This window comes from Trachemys scripta, chromosome 7 (genome assembly GCF_013100865.1).
Source record: "Trachemys scripta elegans isolate TJP31775 chromosome 7, CAS_Tse_1.0, whole genome shotgun sequence".
NCBI lineage: Eukaryota > Metazoa > Chordata > Testudines > Emydidae > Trachemys > Trachemys scripta.
The window spans coordinates 33,587,129-33,604,822 of NC_048304.1; the positions used below are offsets into that span (position 1 = coordinate 33,587,129).

Consider the following 17,694-nt stretch of genomic DNA (forward strand, 5'->3'; position numbering starts at 1 on the left):
ACCATGATGATTCACTGTTCCAATCAACCGAGAGGAGCTGAAGGAGACGAGGGACAAACCTGCGGCCAGGACATTGTTTCTGGGCTTTATTCAACACAAACAAGTTCACATTGCCAGCAGCACAGAACACCCCCAGCCTCCCCATCTCGGCGACCAGCCCTCTGCCATGGCTCCTCCCCCCACCGCGCCATCCCAGCTATGCGGGGGCAAGGTGGTCCCAGGGTGCAGCCCCGAGGCCAGACATGCAACAGCAACTGGGGTGACCTCCCCCCACAACAAGCAGGGGGAGCCCCAGGCAACTCCCCCACCCACTGGAGCCAACACAGGTGGTCTGGTGCGGGATGGGCTCATTACTCAGAATGATTCATACTGGTTGTCAAGGGCCTCTGCCTATAGGTCCCTCTGCCCCTCCCCCACCCCTTGGGGCCTCCCCACAGCCCTTGATGCTTCAGGACCCCCCACCTTTCACTATATAAATAAATAAATAACTAAATAAATAAATGGGGGGGGGCATCAGGACCTGAGTGGCCTCACCCCATGTGGAGTGGGGGAGGGCATCATGTTCTGGCTCGGTCAGGTGCTGTCCCCCGCTAACTCCACTTCTCCGCCAGCCCTGGTCCCCACTGCACTGGACAGTCCATGGGGGCTGACTCCGATCCAGGCCAGCAGTGTATGTGTCTGGGTGCTGGAGGGTTCAGGTGCCCCTATAGCTGCTCCTCGCCCCTGTATAAGCCATTGGCCACCCCACTTGGCCCCACCTCCCCATCCAGGATGTTGTCCTGGGAGCCGTGGAACTGCCGTCTCCTCGAGCGCAGGGCAAAGTGCCAGGTCAGCGCGGACACCACCACCAGGCCGAACATGGCCGCCAGTCCTGCTGCCACATATGCGTAGGGAAGTTGGGGGGCCAGGGTGCGGATGGTGCGGCACGGTCCATGGGCCCGACTCCCATCATCAGTGGGGCTGGCACCAGCCTGGTTGGCTGCCATGACACATACCAGGTAGGAGGTGCTGGGGTGCAGCCCCCCAAGCACTGCCATCCGGAAAGTGCTGTTGAAGATGGGGCCAGCAATGGTGTGGCCCCCATCAGCCTGGTATATCAGTCGGTACTCCCACACTGTGGAGGAGGGGGCACACCAATGCAGGCTGGCCCCAGACTCAGTGACATGCACTGCCCTCAGCTGGGGTGGCTCCGGGGGCACATCTGGGCCAGTCACCCCAGGGCACAGGCAACCAGTATCCTTGCTCAACTCTGCACAGGCTGTCTGCAGGTGGCGGCAATGGTGGTAGACACAAGGCTGATGGGATGGGTTCTGGGAGCCAGGCATCTCTGGGGTATCCGGGGTGGAGGGGTCCTCATAGCTGTAATAGTCTGTCCCCAAGTCGTGCTGGGGGGTGGAGGAGGCAAAGGGGCTGCTCTCCTGGGCATGGAGCCAGGGCCAGTGGCTCTGGCCCTTCGGGGGAAGGGGTAGGGAGCCTCCCATGCTCGTCGGAGCTCCCTCTGGGCACAGGATCAGGAGGCAAGCAGCCATGAGGACTGGAGCTGAGAGTCCCAGGAGGATGGTCATGGTTCCTGGAAGAGAGAGGACAGTGTGAGTGTCTGAGCTGAGATGATGCTACAGGATACTGGGGTAGGTATGATTCTTCCATCAGAGCACTCTGCCCCAGTCCTGCCTCCTTACAAGATCCCAGGGAGCTATACAGCCCTTGGGAGCCAGGGCAAGGTCATTGCCCCACTTCACAAAAGAGGAAACTGAGGCACGGATGGGAAGGAACTCACACAAACTGCCAGTCAGTGGCAGAGCTGGGGACAGAACTCAGGGGTCCTGATTCCCAACCTGTGCCCCACGCACTAGACCCCTCTCCCCTCCCAGAGCTGGGGACAGAACCCAGGGGTCCTGACTCCCAGGAGTCCGTTTGTCCCTATTGGGGTCTGGAACTGAAACCACAACTATCAATAGGATAATACTGTCCATGTGCTCCTTGGGGGCTCCATCCCACAGGTTCTTCTGCAGGGGAAGGGGGGTCTGGCTGTCCCCACGCAGCAACCCTCACAAGGAGACACCCCTGGGGCTTTGGGTGGGCCAATGGCCTCCAGGCAGGTGTCCCAGGAGTCTGAGGATGGGGGTTCCCTGCAGCCCCGGTCTCACTCACCCGCCGCTGCCTCTAGCTGGATGGGGACCGGCGTCAGGTCACTGGGGCCACAGGACTCTGGTCTCCAGCGAGACAGGGCTCAGCGCTGGGGATCGGGGTTCTCCTCTCCGGGGCGCTGGGGGATCGGGGCTGGCACCGCTCGACTCTGCTCTCGCGTTTCGTCTGCTTCGCTCCAGCAGCTGCAGCAAGTTTTATCCCGTCGGGGAGCTGAGCTCATCCCCCGCCCCCAGCCTAGCTGGGGCTGCCAGGGGGCGGAGCAGCCCGGGGGCTCCTGAATGCGGGGGGAGCCGCAGGTGGCCATAAGGAACATAAAACTCTGCCTTATAAGGACATTTCGGTCCCTCCCGGATGATCTCCCCCGCCCGGAGGCCGCAGAGATGGGGCAGGGAGCTCGGCCCTCCTGCCTCCCCCGTCCCAGCCCAGCCCTCGGAGTCACGGGCACGGTCAGGGCCGGCCCCGGGCGGGATGGACAATGGGAAGCTGCTCGGCCACAGGTATGTGTTCCAGACAGACTCTTCCTGCCCTGGCCCAGCCCTGACAGGAACCAGACAGACCCCAGGGACGAAGCCTGCAGCCAGGGCAAAGCATGGGGAGGGCTGGGAGCCAGGACCCTGGCGCTCTAGCCTTGGTTCTAGTAGGGGAGTGGGGGCTAATGCTTAGGGCAGACAGCCTGGCAGTCGTGACCTGGGTGCTGTCCCCAGTGGTGGGAGGGAAGAGCAGTGAGCTAGAGCTTGGAGCCAGGACTCCTGGGTTCTACCCCTGACTCTGGTGGGGACTAATGGGTTAGAGCAGGGAGAAGGGGCTGGGCAGTAGGATAGGTTTTATTCTCTGCCACTGACTTACTCTGTGATCTTGTCTCAGGGACTGACATTTACCCTCTTTACAATGGAGACAAGCATCCGGAGAGGCTCCATTCATCCCTGATTCTAAAGCAGACACTAGCCAAGGTATATGACAAGAGGCTGGTGGAGCCAGCCACCCCTTACAGACAATGCTGACCCCATCAGCATGTGTGAGCTCAGGGGAAGGGCAGGAAGTGACAGTCTGTTCCCTGGATCTCAGCCCCTAACTGCATTGTGCACAGTAACCCTGGTGGGAGCCAGCCCCGCACTGGGGGCATGGGTGACTCGTGGAGTAAAGAGAGCAAGAGCAGCTGGGGTGGATGGGGAGGGGGGCTCTGCTCAGACAGACACACAGGGCTCATCACTGCTAGGACAGAGTTGCCAAGGGCAGCTTCTCAGCTCCTGGGGAAAGCCTGGATCCTGCTCAGAGCCATGGCCGCTCCAGGAGAGGCCTGGCTTGTAGCAGAGCTGGGGGCTTTCCTACTGATTCTCAGGGGAACACAGCCTAAGAGGGGTGTTATTAGTATCTGAAATGCCATGGATGGGAAGGGGGCAGTGATGCCAATGTCAGAGTCCTGGCTCCTCCCAGCCAGGGACCTCATCTATACTTGCAACTTGCACTGGCTTAAAAGTGACACACTGCCCAAATTAAACCCAGGTTACTACAGCTTGGCTTGGGTCTAGGTCTCTGCCAAGTCAGCCGGCACCAGCCAACTGTTGTTTAACACAGATTGAGTGAGATGCTGGAAACTCCAAACTGTGACAGACTCATGAGTCAGGCTTCCCAAATCACAAGATTTAAAAAGCACACGAAGTGTTGCAATGTAGGAGCCCCGCACACCTCAGCCCAGAGGCAGCTAACTGCATCTCAGCATCAGGCGAAGCAGCCATGCATAAACAATCCCCTTGGGCCATGCTAGAGGCAGTTGTGTCTCCATGCTGGGCAAGGGAACTGGATCCCTCTATAAACACCCCCCTCACTCCACTCCAGAGACAGCTGCATCTCAGTGCTGAGAGAAGCAAATTTTGCACCTAACGGAGTTCATTAACTGAGGTCTGTCCAGAGCTTTGTATTCACCTGCTGTGGGCTGGGAGAAGCATCATTAGAACTGTCTGGTGAGTTTTAATGTAAAACCAGGCTGCTTTGGTCTTTACATTGTTTAGGGTAATTAGTTTCTTGGTTTAAGCTGACGCAGCAGGTCCCGCTCCTGGACCAGGACCCCACTGTGCTGGTCAAGGATCACTCATTGCTGAAGATGTTTGTAAAAGATCTGTCTGTGTCCAGCCCCAACTGCCTACGCAAAACAAGGAGAGCTTCCCAGCGGCCCGCCCACACAGTTTGGGAAGCTCTTAAAAGGCACAGGCCCTAATACCACAACCACTGTGATAGGTGCTGGATGAACCCTGCAAGGGTGGGGGGGCAGACAAGACAAAAAGGCACTTGTTTAAAACACATGCTGGTGCTGTTAGTGGTGGCTTGCTGCTGCATGGCCCACTGGTTTCTGAGTAAGGAGGCTTAGCCCCTGGGTGGTGTCCTGGTATAATGGGGGTGGGGGGAAAAGGAGGTTTTACACTACTATAATTATACCGCTACAAGTGCTCCTATGGCTGTGACTAGCCCAATCCAACCATCTCTAGCTCTAATCCAGCACAGCTCAGAGTGCTTTATGGGAAACTGAGGCACAGAGAGGGCCACCAACTTGCCCAAGGGGACTGTGGCCAAGGTGGGAGTAGAACCCAGGTCTCCCAAGTGCCAGTGCAGTGCTCAGCCCTAACCTTGCCTGGACAGGGATGAGCACCTGCCCCATGGTAGGGAGCAGCACCACTCAATGACACTAGCAGAGTCAAAGCTGAACTTCATTGGTGCACAGATAAGGCCTATGTTTCCAACCAACCTGAAGCAGAGGGACTGCAAGTGCTGAGATACAAAAACCTCTGTGGTGGGGCAGGAGAGCAGTTCACTCCCACTGCACCCCCAGGACATCCTTGGATTCCTCCCTTCCCCCTACAAGCTACCTGGTTGCCACCTTCCCATCCCCCCCCCTTACAGGACTCTGCCACCCCCCCCCCCCCCCCAACATCCATGCCAGGAGCTGTGTGCCTACACACTGCCCCCTGCCATTTCCCCCCCATGCAGGAGCTCTATGTGCCCACCCAAGGATAAGCCAGAGTCGGATACTTAATCCTAGCAAAGATTTGGGAATGGAGGGAAACACTCCTGTGTCAGGGCTCAAGCTGATGTCAGAGGATGTGACCTAACCTGTGGGGAGGTTACTCTACCTCTGCTACTGGGGGGTTCTTGCACCTTCCTCAGCAGCAGCTGGGGCTGGCAGCCAGTGGCTAGGTGGGCACTGGGGACAGAGCCAGCCTGCTCCTTCCCCTAGGTCACTGCTGTTAACAGGCTGAGCTGGCTGTACCAAAGCGCGTTATTCTGCACAGACTCACTGAGAGCAGCCAGTGGAGCCATCGGTGACTGTCCAGTCCCATCGATGACTCAGGTGGACGGGGGAAACATTCCCAGAAGTGCCTCTCAGGCTTCACAGCCCACGTTGCATTTACAAAGGGGCCTTACGCTCCCACCAACTCATTGAAAGGGAAAGGGCTTCAGGCTCTTACGTCACGCAAGAGTTAGAGTGGTGAACGCCCCACAGCAGGACAGGGACTGTGCCTCCCACTCCCTCCACAACTGGCCAACCAGCAGCACCCATGCCTGGGCCATCCGCTGGCTGGCAGTCTAGGGGCTTTGGCTGGGGCTGGGCAGGGAAGTTCTTGCCATCAAAGTGACAGACTGGAGCAGCAAGGACGAGGATGAGGGAGAGCACAGGGTGCAAGGGGAAGCCATGGCCACAGCAGCCTTCAGCCCCCTTCTGCTAGGCTTGAACTGGGCTGATGGCACCAGGTCATGTTCAACTTGACTGCAGGGCAGTGGGGGCTCCTCTACAGTCTTTGTGGAGAGGACGGGCTACCTCCAGGGCAGGGACCCAGAGCTCTTCTTGCCCCCCTGTTCCCTGCCACTCCATCCCCCTCCAGCTCTGCCACCTGCCACCCAACTCTCTGCAGGGGCAGGAACTTCCTCATGAAGCTACTCCTTGAAGCCCTCAGGCCCAAAGGGGGTAGGTGAGGGGCACAGCGAGAGCAGATACCTGCCCTGGTGCGTGGGGCTACTTACCTAGGCTGGCAGGCAGAGCAGTCTCAGGTGGGGCCTACAGGAGGGCAGCCAGAAGCTCATAGCTGGTCCAGAGATAGGAAGTGGGGTAGGAACCAGCTCCCTGCATTGCCCCCAGCGTACAGCTGGGCTTGGTGGAAGGGGGGGGGGGTGCAGCTTGAGCTGCCTTGAGGATGTGTCCTCATGGGTGGCAAGCTCCCCCCCCCCGCCCCAGCCCTGCAAACAGGGCACAAACAAGTGCAGCTCCCATGCCGGGAAAGCACCATTGCACTCCCCCATCCCCACCTTTAGCTCCCAGCCCAAGCCCTGGGAGGCTGGAGTCCAATAAAGGGGAGTTCTTGTACAGCCAGCACCCCTGCACCACTCCCTACAGCGCCCTCTGCTGGAAGGGACAGTCTGGCAGCTACAATGTTGTTTTTCCACCACCCCAGCATGAGGGCAAAGGCTGTAGGGAGTTTGTGGGTGGGTGGGGTGGCAGGATGCATGGGCTGGGCTCAGAAGCCTGGCCCTGAACCATGTATCACTCATTACAGCTGCCAAGTGCCCACAGGGTGGGTGACAAGTGAAGGCAGCTGCCTGCCAGGAGCAGAGACACCTCCCATGCCAGCTTACAGCCCTCTCTGGAATCCAACCCCCCCCCCCTCCCCATTACTGAGCCCTCTGGAATGTAGACATCACACAAGCCAGGTGGGAGAGCTCACACTGGCTTCCTGGCTGCAGTGAGCTCAGTTCAGGAGGGTGGGGAGATACCCTTCCCATCCAGCTTAGGTGAGGTCCGGCCCAGGCTCCAGCCCAGCAGACAGGAAGGGGTGCGTCTGTGGCGATAGAATGGGGGAGCTGGGGGACCCCCATTATGCTGCCATGGATGCCCTTCTTGGGAGCAGGGATGCCTGGGGGACCCCAGCCCAGCTCATCCTGAAGGGAGGGATCCCTCTTCTGTTGAGGGATCCCTCTTCTGTTGAGGGATCCCTCTTCTGTTGAGGGGGTAGGAGACTGAGCACAACTCATCTCAGCCCTTCACCACAGGGACTTAGTTCCTCACCTCCATGGATAGCCCCCCACTCTTGCTGTGGCCTAGAGCCCCACTATCTGCACCTGCCCACATCCCACCCCCAGGCCAGTAGCCTGGCTCCGTTAGCAGGTGGTTTATTAAAATTACAGCAGTTCCAAGTGAGGGGCAGGAGGCTGGAATGTAAACATGAGCTGGGAGCCTAGGGAACAAGGCCAGTGTTTTGGGTTTTTTTGGGGGTGGGGGGAAGATGCCATGGTGCCCTCAGGAGCTGGAGCAGACATGTCTCTGACGGATCTCAGCCCCTGGGATGGGCTCAGCCCCCTCTCCCAGCTGTGGTAGTGTTAGGAGTGTCCCTGCAGGGGGCGGGTAGTTGGCACCTGTGAACAGGGAGGACTCCACCGACTCGAACTCAGTCTCTGCAGGAGGAAGGGGGGGGGGGGGGGAAAAGAGACTGGTAGGGACTACAGAAGAACAACAAGATGCGGGGGGGGGGGGAAGCAGAGTGATAGGTAGACACCCTGGGGGAGGGGCTCTCATAGGCTCCAGCAGGAGGAAGTTGCAGGGGTCCTGCAGACACATCCCTTCCTTCAGGGGCTGGACCATCTGTCTACCCCGAAGGGGCACATGGACAGCCCACAGGAGACAAAGCCCATCCCCCATAAAGGCAAGGGGCAGGGGACAGCCCACTCCCCCATACAAAGCTGTTCCCAGCTGCACCCCTCACCCTCAGCCCTACTGCACAGTGCAGTTCTAGGTTCCTGCTTGGGTACAGAGGGGCTCCGGGTGCCCTGATGGATGCTGGAGCCTTGGATCACAGCTTGGTGGGTAAGGAGTGAAAGCTAATGGGTTGGGGGAGGACGGGGGGGCTGTGAGTCAGGACACCTGGGTTCTATCCCCTGCTCTGGTGCACAGGGGTTGGGTTATGAGGAGCGTGGAGCCCCTAGGGGGAGGAGCTGGGGAACTGCGTTACCCACCTTCACTCAGATCCAGCTCCTTAGCCTGGGCTGTGTCCCCTATTGGGCCAATTGTCTCCAGAACCTCACCTGGTAGCTGCGGGGGGGAAGCTGCGGGGGAAGGGGAGAAGCACAGGTCAGAGGCAGGGCCAGGTCCTGCCCCCTTGCATGGCAACTGGGACGAAGCACCAAGATAGGCCAGGTCACAGGGCCTTGTCCCCTCCTCCACTCCTAGTGTAGCCAACAGGCCACATTGCTCAAGGCTCGATTCCCTCCCTGATGGGTTCATGGGGTCCCCCAGTAATGACTGGACCTTCAAACGCACACTCATTGGAAAAGTAAATAGAAACTGTCCCCCTAATCAGTAGCAGTAACCAGGCATGGGAAAGGGGCACCAGCAATAAGACTCAATGAGTCACATCAGTAGGTCTCTGAGACTCAAGATCAGCATGAAAATCATGCCTGAAACCAACGTGTGGGAACAAGAATTAACCAGTCCAAATTGGTGTGCAGAAATTAGGGCTAATGGGTAAACAAAACATAAGGGGATGGGATGGGCCACCCCCCACTGCCTTTCAGGGTCCTCAGGAAGAGACTCTAGGGGGAAAATGGGTGGAGAGGGACACCGGCTGGCTAAGACAGAAGAGCAGGAAGGAGGGAGCTTCACCATGGCTGCCACCCCCACAGTTTGCTGGAACCCCCAGATCCATTGCTGGGCCTTTGACCTCCTGATCCTGAGACACCCTTATCAGCCTGGGCCAGACAGAGGGATCTAGACAACGTCACCTCAGCTGGCTTTGACTGAATCCGAACCCCTACCCCTTCACAGGTCCTTTTCCTCCCTTCTCTCTCCTATCCCTCTCCTTTTGCCTTAGTTGGCCAAGACTGCATATTTTGCAACACTGCTGTAAGCCTGTGACTAGCAAGGCAGCTACAAGCACTGCCCCGAACAGCCCAACCCTGGTACGAGTTTGCCAGGTGTGGGTGGCTGTGGCTGTTTACCAGCAGTAGATGCAGGTGAGGAGCAGCACCAGAGGCAGAAGCTGCATTTGCTGTCCCTTTCTTTCCCCATTGGTTTTTCTTCTAGGAAACAGGATTGGATTTTAAACAGCAACAGCAGCTCCAGCCCATCTCAACTAATGTTCTCTCTGTTCCTGGAGGACAGTTACTGCCATTTATCGCTGGTGCAAAGATTGAGAAGTGGAGGGGGGAGGAGAGAGAACAAGGGATGTTGTTGCAACGCAAGCCTGACTTAACCCTTCACATTCCAAATCCTTTCCCTTGCTCTGTATGGTTAACGAAGGGTTCCCAGGGGACTGTAATGGTGTTTGGGGCTAAGCAGGCTGAGGGCTCTGTACTCCAGCCCCCAAGTCTTGGTTAACACTATTCAGTGGCAAGCAGCAATAGGGCCACGTTAACACCTTCGCCTCTAGGGTCCAACTAAATTAATACAACAGCCCTCCCTCCCTCTCCCAGCCCCACCTCAGTGGGAAGGGAACAGTCCAGCCTCAGGTTCCTGCCCCGCCCCACCGACCCAGCTGGAAGGGAATCATCAGTACCTGTGCCCTGGGGAACCTTCTCCTGGTCATTCTTGCCCAGCCCCGTGGCCTCAGGCTGCAGTGTTGTCAGCTCCTCTTGGTCTTCTGCTTCAGGACAAAGAGCATCAGGGCAGGGGTGGGGCCAAGACGGGACCTGGTCAGCGCCACCCCTCCCAGGTGAGAGTAACAGGACCCCCCCACACCCAGCCACAGATAAATGGGAACTCCCCCCCAACCCCACACACTAAAGGGAGAGCCCCCATCCCCCAAACCTGCTTTACCTGGCCTGGAGGTAGCCAGGCGCCGTCGTGCCTCCTCTCGCCGTTGCTGCAGGCTGGCCCCGTCCCGCGTGTTCACCTAGTGGGGAAGACCGGACAGTGGAGGGAACCAGGCAACACCAGTCCCCATTAATGCTGCCCCCATCCCACCAGGGCCCCATACCTCCTACGGTATAGCTGAGCATAGCCTCCTGCCCCAACTTCCGCAGGCACTATCCCCTCACCCTGCTGCACAGATCCCCCACTACTTGCCCTCTTATTCGCATGGGGTACATCCCCTGCTCCACTCTGCACCTTCCCCCCCCCCCCCCCAATTTCCTCACCCTTCTGCCCACGCTCAATGCCCTACACCATACTTCTGCTCCCCTAGCCATGGAGCCCCATAGAGCCACCCTCTCACCTGTACCGAGAGGGGCTCCCGGGGCCACACGCTGCCCCAGATCCACTGCAGGTAGCTGAAGAGGACGATGACGCTGAGGAAGGTGAAGTTACTGGCCACGCCCAGGATGGCCGAGGTCACTGGGAAATTATAGAGTAGGTACCTGGGGCAAGAGGGGGTGGAGCCTGAGCATTAGGGTGCTGCAGCCTGGATCCAGTCTTCCCCCTCCCAGACACAGGCCCCTCCGCCAGTCCATGGGCCCTCCCCCTAACCCATGCCCCCCCCCCAACCTACAGGCCCCCCAGCATCATCCGTGGGGGGGGGGTACAACAGATTACAGGGATCAGCTTTGTGGGGCTGCTGAATTGAGCACTGCAGTCTCCTAGCACTAGGAACTGCCCCCAGTGCTGCACAGTCCCATCCCTCCCGCCGTCTCTCCCCACCAGTGGTACCCGCCCCCCCAATCCTCACCGCAGGCCCGTGAAGTGGGCATGGATCCGCAGCTGTGCCCCATAGATCTGGATCCGCTTGGTCTGGATTTCTATCACAGCTCCAACAGTCGGGACATACTGGGACACACACAACAGGCAGGCTCAGAGCTGCAGGTGGGGCTATCGCAAGATCCCCAACCCTGACAGCAGGGCAAGCCCCGCTGCCCAACTCAGACAGCCAGGGTATGTGACCCTCCCCACCAACCCAGACAGAACTGTAGTCACCCACACCCCCAGCCACCAACTCAGATAGATGAGCATATGCCTGCTCCCTGCTCTCCCTCAGCCCAACCCAGGCAGTGGGGCACATGTGCCCCCTCCATGCTCCCAACCCACACAGGAAGGGGAGCCATTACTTGCGGGGGAAAAGGGAGGGTCTCTGCACCAGGCACCAGCTCCTGTGCTGGGGGTGGGGAGCAGAGGCTCTGGCCAGCCCAGGCACGGCCAGCCAGGCGGCTAATGCAGAAGAGCCCCCCTCACCGAGTCCTCCCTGTAGTCCGAGTACAGCTCCACCTCGACCATCTGCTTCTGCTCAGCAAAGCCCAAGAAGAAGAGCCCAGCAAAGACCAGGGTATCCAGGGTCTGGAGCAGGCCTGAGCGGTAATGTAGCATGGTCTGGGGGGAGAAGAGCCAGTGTTAGCATTGAACCCAGCCCCCCCAACATCTCCCACCAACTCCCCGGGGCAATTAGGGGCACTGCCAGCAGGGAGCTGCTTCTTGCCCAAGGATCTCCCAGGGTTTCCAAGAGGAGTCCAGGGCTTCAGTCCCACTGCAGAGAGAGGAAGGGAATTGCCAAGAGAGTGCAGGGGCAGAGCACAGAATAGAACCCCAGTGTCCTGGCTCCCAGCCCTCCCTGCCTAATCCACGGAACCCCCACTCCCTCCTAGAGACGGGGATAGAACCCAGGAGTCCTGACTGCCAGCTCTCTTTGCTCTACTACCCCAAGAGACACTGTAGCCCCTGGCTAAGGGTGGAATAGCTGCCATGGGGAGCCCTGCCTCAGCCTCCCTGGAGCCTCTACCTGAGGCAGCAAGGCCAGAAATGTAGGTGTGTGTGGTGCTGAAATGGTGGAGTGGATGGCTCAGAGAGTGGGCTGAGATGGGCCCCAGACTCACCGATCTGGCTGTGGAGGAGACGATGCGCCCACCCTTGGTGTAGCAGGACATCACCACCATGAACATGCCCAGCTCCTGGTTCACAGGCGACTCAGGCAGCTCCAGTTCCAGGGAGATGCGGTAAGGCTGCCCATACATCAGCACCTACAGGACAGCAGGGGGCATCAGAGGGAGGGGGTCCTGCTTGCCCCTCCTGAACCACTCTAGAGGCCCCACAGCCTCCCAAGACCCTACAGCTGGGGGGAAAGTGCATCAGAGATGGAGCGGGGAGCTTGCCCCCCCAACTCTCATAGAGCCTCTTGCTGTGGGAAGAGTACATCAGATAGAGTAGGGAACCTGCCCCCAAACCCTTCCAGAGCCCCCTGCTGCAGGTAGACAGCATCAGAGATGGAGCGGGCAGCCTCTCCCCACAGCCTCTCAGAGCCCCCTGCTATGGGGAAAGTGCATCAGAGATGGAGCGGAGAGACTACTAACTGTAATCTGTAACCTATCATTTAAATCAGCTTCTGTACCAAATGACTGGAGGATATCTAATGTGATACCAATTTTTAAAAAGGGCTCCAGAGGTGATCCTGGCAATTACAGGCCCCCTGACTTCAGTACCAGGCAAACTGGTTGAAATGATAGTAAAGAACAAAACTGACAGATACATAGATGAATATAATTTGTTGGGGAAGAGTCAACATGGTTTTTGTGAAGGGAAATCATGCCTCACCAATCTACTAGAATTCTTTGAGGGGGGTCAACAAGTATGTGGACAAGGGGGATCCAGTGGATATACTTACTTAGTGTGACATCCTATACCTTGGGGGAGAATCCTGGTAATCCCCATATTCCTCATTTATATATAATTTTGATATTGCATATAGAGTATGCCATGTTAAGGTATCAGGGTAAAGGTTATGATCTGCTGAATGTCACTGTTCTATCTAAATATGTATATCATTAGTGCATATGAAGTTATGAGATTGTGTTTTATGGTTGTCAGTAAAACATGCTGTAAATTGGGGAAATTGGCCAGATATTAGGTCCCTAGAGACAACAGCAAGGAAAGTAACCAACACCCAGGCAGGTGTCAAACAACAATCAACAGCCATTGTCCAGCAAGGAAGCTACAATGCAATGACTCACCCGCATAAGGTCACACCAGGGGGAATTGATCAACCTTGCCTGGGGATTCAGCAATGCCCACCAGATGTGCCTGAACTTGTGTTCTCCAAGCACATCACGGACTAAGGGTATAGAACAGAACACAGTGGCCACATGCTGGGCCTTTCTCCTGCCCCCACCTATGCTGCAAGCAACAAGGGCACTCGAAGGCTTCAGTCTTCGAACATGAGACTGGCCCAAAGTTTAAAGGGACAAACCTGTATATTATGAACTGCAATATCCAGTGGGGTGAGAAAAACTGCTTAGTCTAGATGTTACCCAATCTAATAGGGTTGAGAGTTTAGACTGCATGCTTACATTTTATTTCGGTAACTAACTCTGACTTTTTGTCTATCACTTAAAAATCTATCTTTTGTAGTCAATAAACTTGTTTTACTGTTTATCTTTATCAGTGAGTTTGCCTGAAATGTTTGATAGATCTGCTCAGGTTTGCAAAGGCTGGTGTGTATCCACTTTCCATTGATGAAGTGGTGAACCAAGTAATAAACCTGCACTGCTTATCTTGAACAGTGCAAGACGGTATATTCCTGAGATGCCAGGCTGGGAGCTGGGGGGGATTTGGCTGGTGCCTTTTTCTGTGATTCATGTGTGGCTCTGGGAGCATTCATGCAATCTGGCTGGGTGTGGGGCTCCACATCCAGTTGGGCTGAGTGAGAACAGCTCCTAGAGGGGTTTGCTGCTTGTTGTCTCTCACAATGCTTTGCTAGTGACAGACAACCCAGGCTGGAGAGTTAAGAGGGCACAGCAGTCCCAGACTCTACCCCAGGGATCCCGTCACACTTTTCAGAAAGCCTGTGACAAGGTCCCTCACCAAAGGCTCTTAAGGAAAGTAAGCTGTCATGGGATAAGAGGGAAGGTCCTCTCATGGATCGGTAACTGGTTAAAAGATAGGAAACAAAGGGTAGGAATAAATGGTCAGTTTTCAGAATGGAGCGAGGTAAATAGTGGGGTCACCCAAAGATCTGTACTGGGCCCAGTCTTATTCAACACATTCATAAATGATCTGGAAAAAGGGGTAAACAGGGAGGTGGCAAAATTGAGTAGTTTTGTATCATCTGCAGACAGTTAAATCCCAGGCAGACTGCGAAGAGCTACAAAAGGATCCCTCAAAACTGGGTGACTGGGTAACAGAATGGCAGATGAAATTCAGTGTTGATAAATGCAAAGTAATGCACATTGGAAAACACAATCCCAACTATACATACAAAATGATGGGGTCTAAATTAGCTGTTACCACTCAAGAAAAAGACCTTGGAGTCAGTGTGGATAGTTCTCTGAAAACATCTGCTCAATGTGCAGCGGCAGTCAAAAAAGCAAACAGAATGTTGGGAATCATTAGGAAAGGGATAGATAATAAGACAGAAAATAGCATATTGACCAAGTCTATATAAATCCATAGTACGCCCATATCTTGAATACTGCGTGCAGATATGGTCAGTCACCCCATCTCAAGAGATATATTGGAATTGGAAAAAGTTCAGAGAAGGGCAACAAAAATTATTAGGGGTATGGAATGGCTGTCGTATGAGAAGAGATTAATAATGATGGGACTTTTCAGCTTGGAAAAGAGACGGCTAAGGGTGCGCGGATAGGATTGAGGTCTATAAAATCATGACTGGTGTGGAGAAAGTAAATAAGGAAGTGTTATTTGCTCCTTCTCATAACACAAGAACTAGGGGGCACCAAATGAAATTAATAGGCAGCAAGTTTAAAACAAACAAAAGGGAGTATTTTTTCACACAACGCAATGTTAGTCTCTGGAACTCTTTGCCAGAGGATGTTGTGAAGGCTGAGACTATAACAGGGTTAAAAAAAGAACTAGATAAGTTCATGGAGGATGGGTCCATCAACAGCTATTAGCCAGGATGGCCAGAGATGGTGTTCCTAGCATCTGTTTGCCAGAAGCTGGGAATGTGCGACGGGGATGGATCACTTGATGATTACCTGTTCTGTTCATTCCCTCTGGGGCACCTGGCATTGGCCACTGTAGGTAGACAGGATACTGGGCTAGATGGATCTTTGGTCTGACCCAGTATGGCCGTTCTCATGTAACCCTCCCAGAGCCCCCCGCTGCAGGGAGAGTGCACCAGAAATAGAGCAGGGAGCCTGCTCCCTAACCTCACCATTGCAGGGAAAGCTGTCACCCCCACCCAGCGCTGCTCCCAGCTGGCCCCAGATAAAAGCATCACACCCATTGGGTGCCCAGGGGGGCAGAACCCCAATGAGCTGACAGCCAGTGGTCTGCTTCACGCCCACTGGCACTTACCCTGTCCCGGTTGTTTTTGACCAGCGAGATGTTGGCAATGGGGAAGGAGCAGAGATCAGGGCCTGGCAAGCCACAGTCTGTCCTGTGAGACACAAGGCAGTGGGTCATGTTCAGGGGCCACCAGCTCCCCCAGACCTCTTCAACCTTCCCCACCCCCCACTTCCACTGCTACTGCAGGAGTTCAGACCCTTACACTTGGGAACAGGTCTCAGCTCAGAGGCACCCACAACCCCAAAAAGTGTGTGTGGGCTGGGGAGTGCCCAGGAGAGCCCTGTCTCAGGAGATCTGGCCCAGAGCAGTGGTCAGGTGGTGCACAGAATCCTAGAACCACAGGTTAGAAGGGACTGCAAGGGTCATCTTGTCTAACTCCCTGCCAAGATACAGCATTTGTTGGTTCTAACTCATCCAAGACAGATGGCTTTCCAGCCTCTTTTTGAAAACCGCCAGCGAAGGAGCTTCTATAGCCTTCCTAAGCAGTCTGTCCCATCCCAGGAAGCAGGGGGGGCCTGGCCCATCCCAGGGGTGCCCCACTCACCTGAAGCCGTAGTGCACAGGGCTGACATAGCTGACGGTGGGCATGTAGGAGTAGTAGAAACTACCGTAGAGGAAGACAGCGATCCAGAGCAGTAGCAACAGCACGCAGAGCAGGATAGCTGTCTGCAGCACTGTGCGCCGCACCCGCAGCAGCAGCAGCGCGGCCACCTCCTGGGCCCATTGCAGAAAAGGCCCCGTACTACTCATCATGGCACAGGGGCCTTGAGAGGCCACGCACTGGTGTCTGGGGGGAGCCGAGCCCCCAGCTTCTGTATTGAGGAAGGGGGAATGGAGTGGCAGTGCCTACTCGAGTGCTTGCGAAATGGCTCAGGCTGTTGGAGAGTTCTCTTGGCCAAACTGGAAAGGGCCCAGGCTCAGTGGTTCCTTTATAGGGAAAGGGCTCTGGCTTAGGGCAGGCTGGCTGGCCCGTCTGCGCCGCTTGGCCTTCCAGTAATTGTCTCTAGCCATGGAAGAAGGTACCACGGGAGTCACTGGCACCAGGACATGGTGAGCAGGGCCATGCCAATTGGCTTGGCACAGGCCAGCCCTGGGATTGGTCACACGCTGGAGTCTTGCCTCAGGGGCCAGAGACTGGAGCCAGTCTGAGGAAGGACACAAAAAACAGGATCAGCATAGAAACCATATGGGTGAGTCTAGACTAGGATTGCATGACTAGGAGCCAGGACTCCTGGGTTCTGTGCCAGCCTAGGGGGAAAGGGATGTGTTAGGAGTCCGGATGCTTGGGGCTATTAGTAGCTTGGAAAGGGGGAGGGGAGCAGGACTAGATGTCTGGGTACTAGTCTCAGCTAGACAGGAGGGCTTGGGAGTGGAGCTGGGAGTTTAGACTCCCGGTTCTACCTGTGAGAAATGCTATCCAAGAACTCAGGAGAGGTCTAGTAGTTAGAGCAGGGGGCACTTACAGCCTGGACTCACCAGCTCCGGGAGGGCGCTAGGAGCCAGGACTCCTGGTTTCTATTCCAGCCCTGGGTGGGGGTCTAATGGTTAGAGGGGGCGGGGGGAGCTAGGACTCCTAGGTTCTGTCCTAGACCGGTGCGGGGTGGGGCCCGGCGGTCAGGGCAGGAACCACGGAGCCCTGAGTTCCAGGCCTGGGCAGGGTGCACCAGGAGCCGATCCCAGGCTCTTGGCACGTCTCTTACTGACCCGTCCAGCTCCGTCCCGGCTCAGCTGCTCCTGCTCCGCCTCTTCCGGGAGCGAGCGGGAGCCTGCAAAGACGACGGGGCGGGGCGGGGCCGGGAAAAGCTCCTCCCACTGCAGGCACCGTCCGTCACATCATTCGAGACGCGCCTCTCCCTGTTTCCATGGTGACACGATCCCCGAGCGAGCCCGAACAGACCCCCCCCAAAGCTCCCTTCCCCTGTGACACCCTGCCGCTCCAGTCCCCAGTCCCCTCCACCTCCCACCGAGAGACCCCTCCCACTCCAGGGACAGCCCCCTCTCAGAGGGATCCCCAGTCCAGTGTCCCTGTCCCCCGTCCCCCCAGAGCAGCCCCCAGGGTCCTGCCTCTTCCAGCCCCCCTGAGAGACAGCAAGACCAGACCCACCCCAGACAGACCCACCCCCCAGGGCTGATGGGCTCCCAGCCAACTCTGCCCCCAGCCCGGAGAGAGATCCCCCTCTCACGTCCATGACATGTCCTCCACAGCAAGATCCGCCCCGGGAGCCTGCCCCCCTTCTTCACCGAGTATATTTGCTCTTCCCCCCAGGGATCTCTCCAACTCTGGGGACCTCCCTCAGAGAGACCCCCTCCTCAAGGCCTCCCCCCCAGACAATGCTCTAAAG

The 17,694-nt window shown here is 56.7% G+C and overlaps 2 protein-coding genes across 3 annotated transcripts; both read right to left on the bottom strand.

The window, feature by feature from the left end:
* Window positions 1-64: 64 nt before the first annotated feature.
* LRRN4CL (LRRN4 C-terminal like) lies at window positions 65-2,426 on the bottom strand. Its single transcript, XM_034777270.1, has 2 exons — window positions 2,152-2,426; window positions 65-1,570 (listed from the first exon to the last, which is right to left on the bottom strand). The coding sequence occupies exon 2, from the start codon at window positions 1,563-1,565 to the stop codon at window positions 705-707; it is 861 nt and encodes a 286-aa protein (XP_034633161.1). The 5' UTR covers window positions 1,566-1,570; window positions 2,152-2,426; the 3' UTR covers window positions 65-704.
* A 4,863-nt stretch (window positions 2,427-7,289) lies between these two features.
* On the bottom strand, window positions 7,290-17,131 carry BSCL2 (BSCL2 lipid droplet biogenesis associated, seipin). Of its 2 annotated transcripts, none has more exons than XM_034777183.1 (11): window positions 17,057-17,131; window positions 15,897-16,497; window positions 15,362-15,443; window positions 11,926-12,069; window positions 11,291-11,425; window positions 10,791-10,888; window positions 10,341-10,482; window positions 9,944-10,019; window positions 9,684-9,767; window positions 8,146-8,235; window positions 7,290-7,587 (listed from the first exon to the last, which is right to left on the bottom strand). In XM_034777183.1, exons 2-11 carry the CDS (start codon window positions 16,103-16,105, stop codon window positions 7,433-7,435), a joined length of 1,215 nt encoding a protein of 404 aa, XP_034633074.1. In that variant the 5' UTR covers window positions 16,106-16,497; window positions 17,057-17,131; the 3' UTR covers window positions 7,290-7,432. The 2 variants fall into 2 exon arrangements, with proteins under 2 accessions (XP_034633074.1, XP_034633073.1); XM_034777182.1 differs by having other exon boundaries at window positions 9,684-9,770.
* Between the last annotated feature and the right edge of the window lie 563 nt (window positions 17,132-17,694).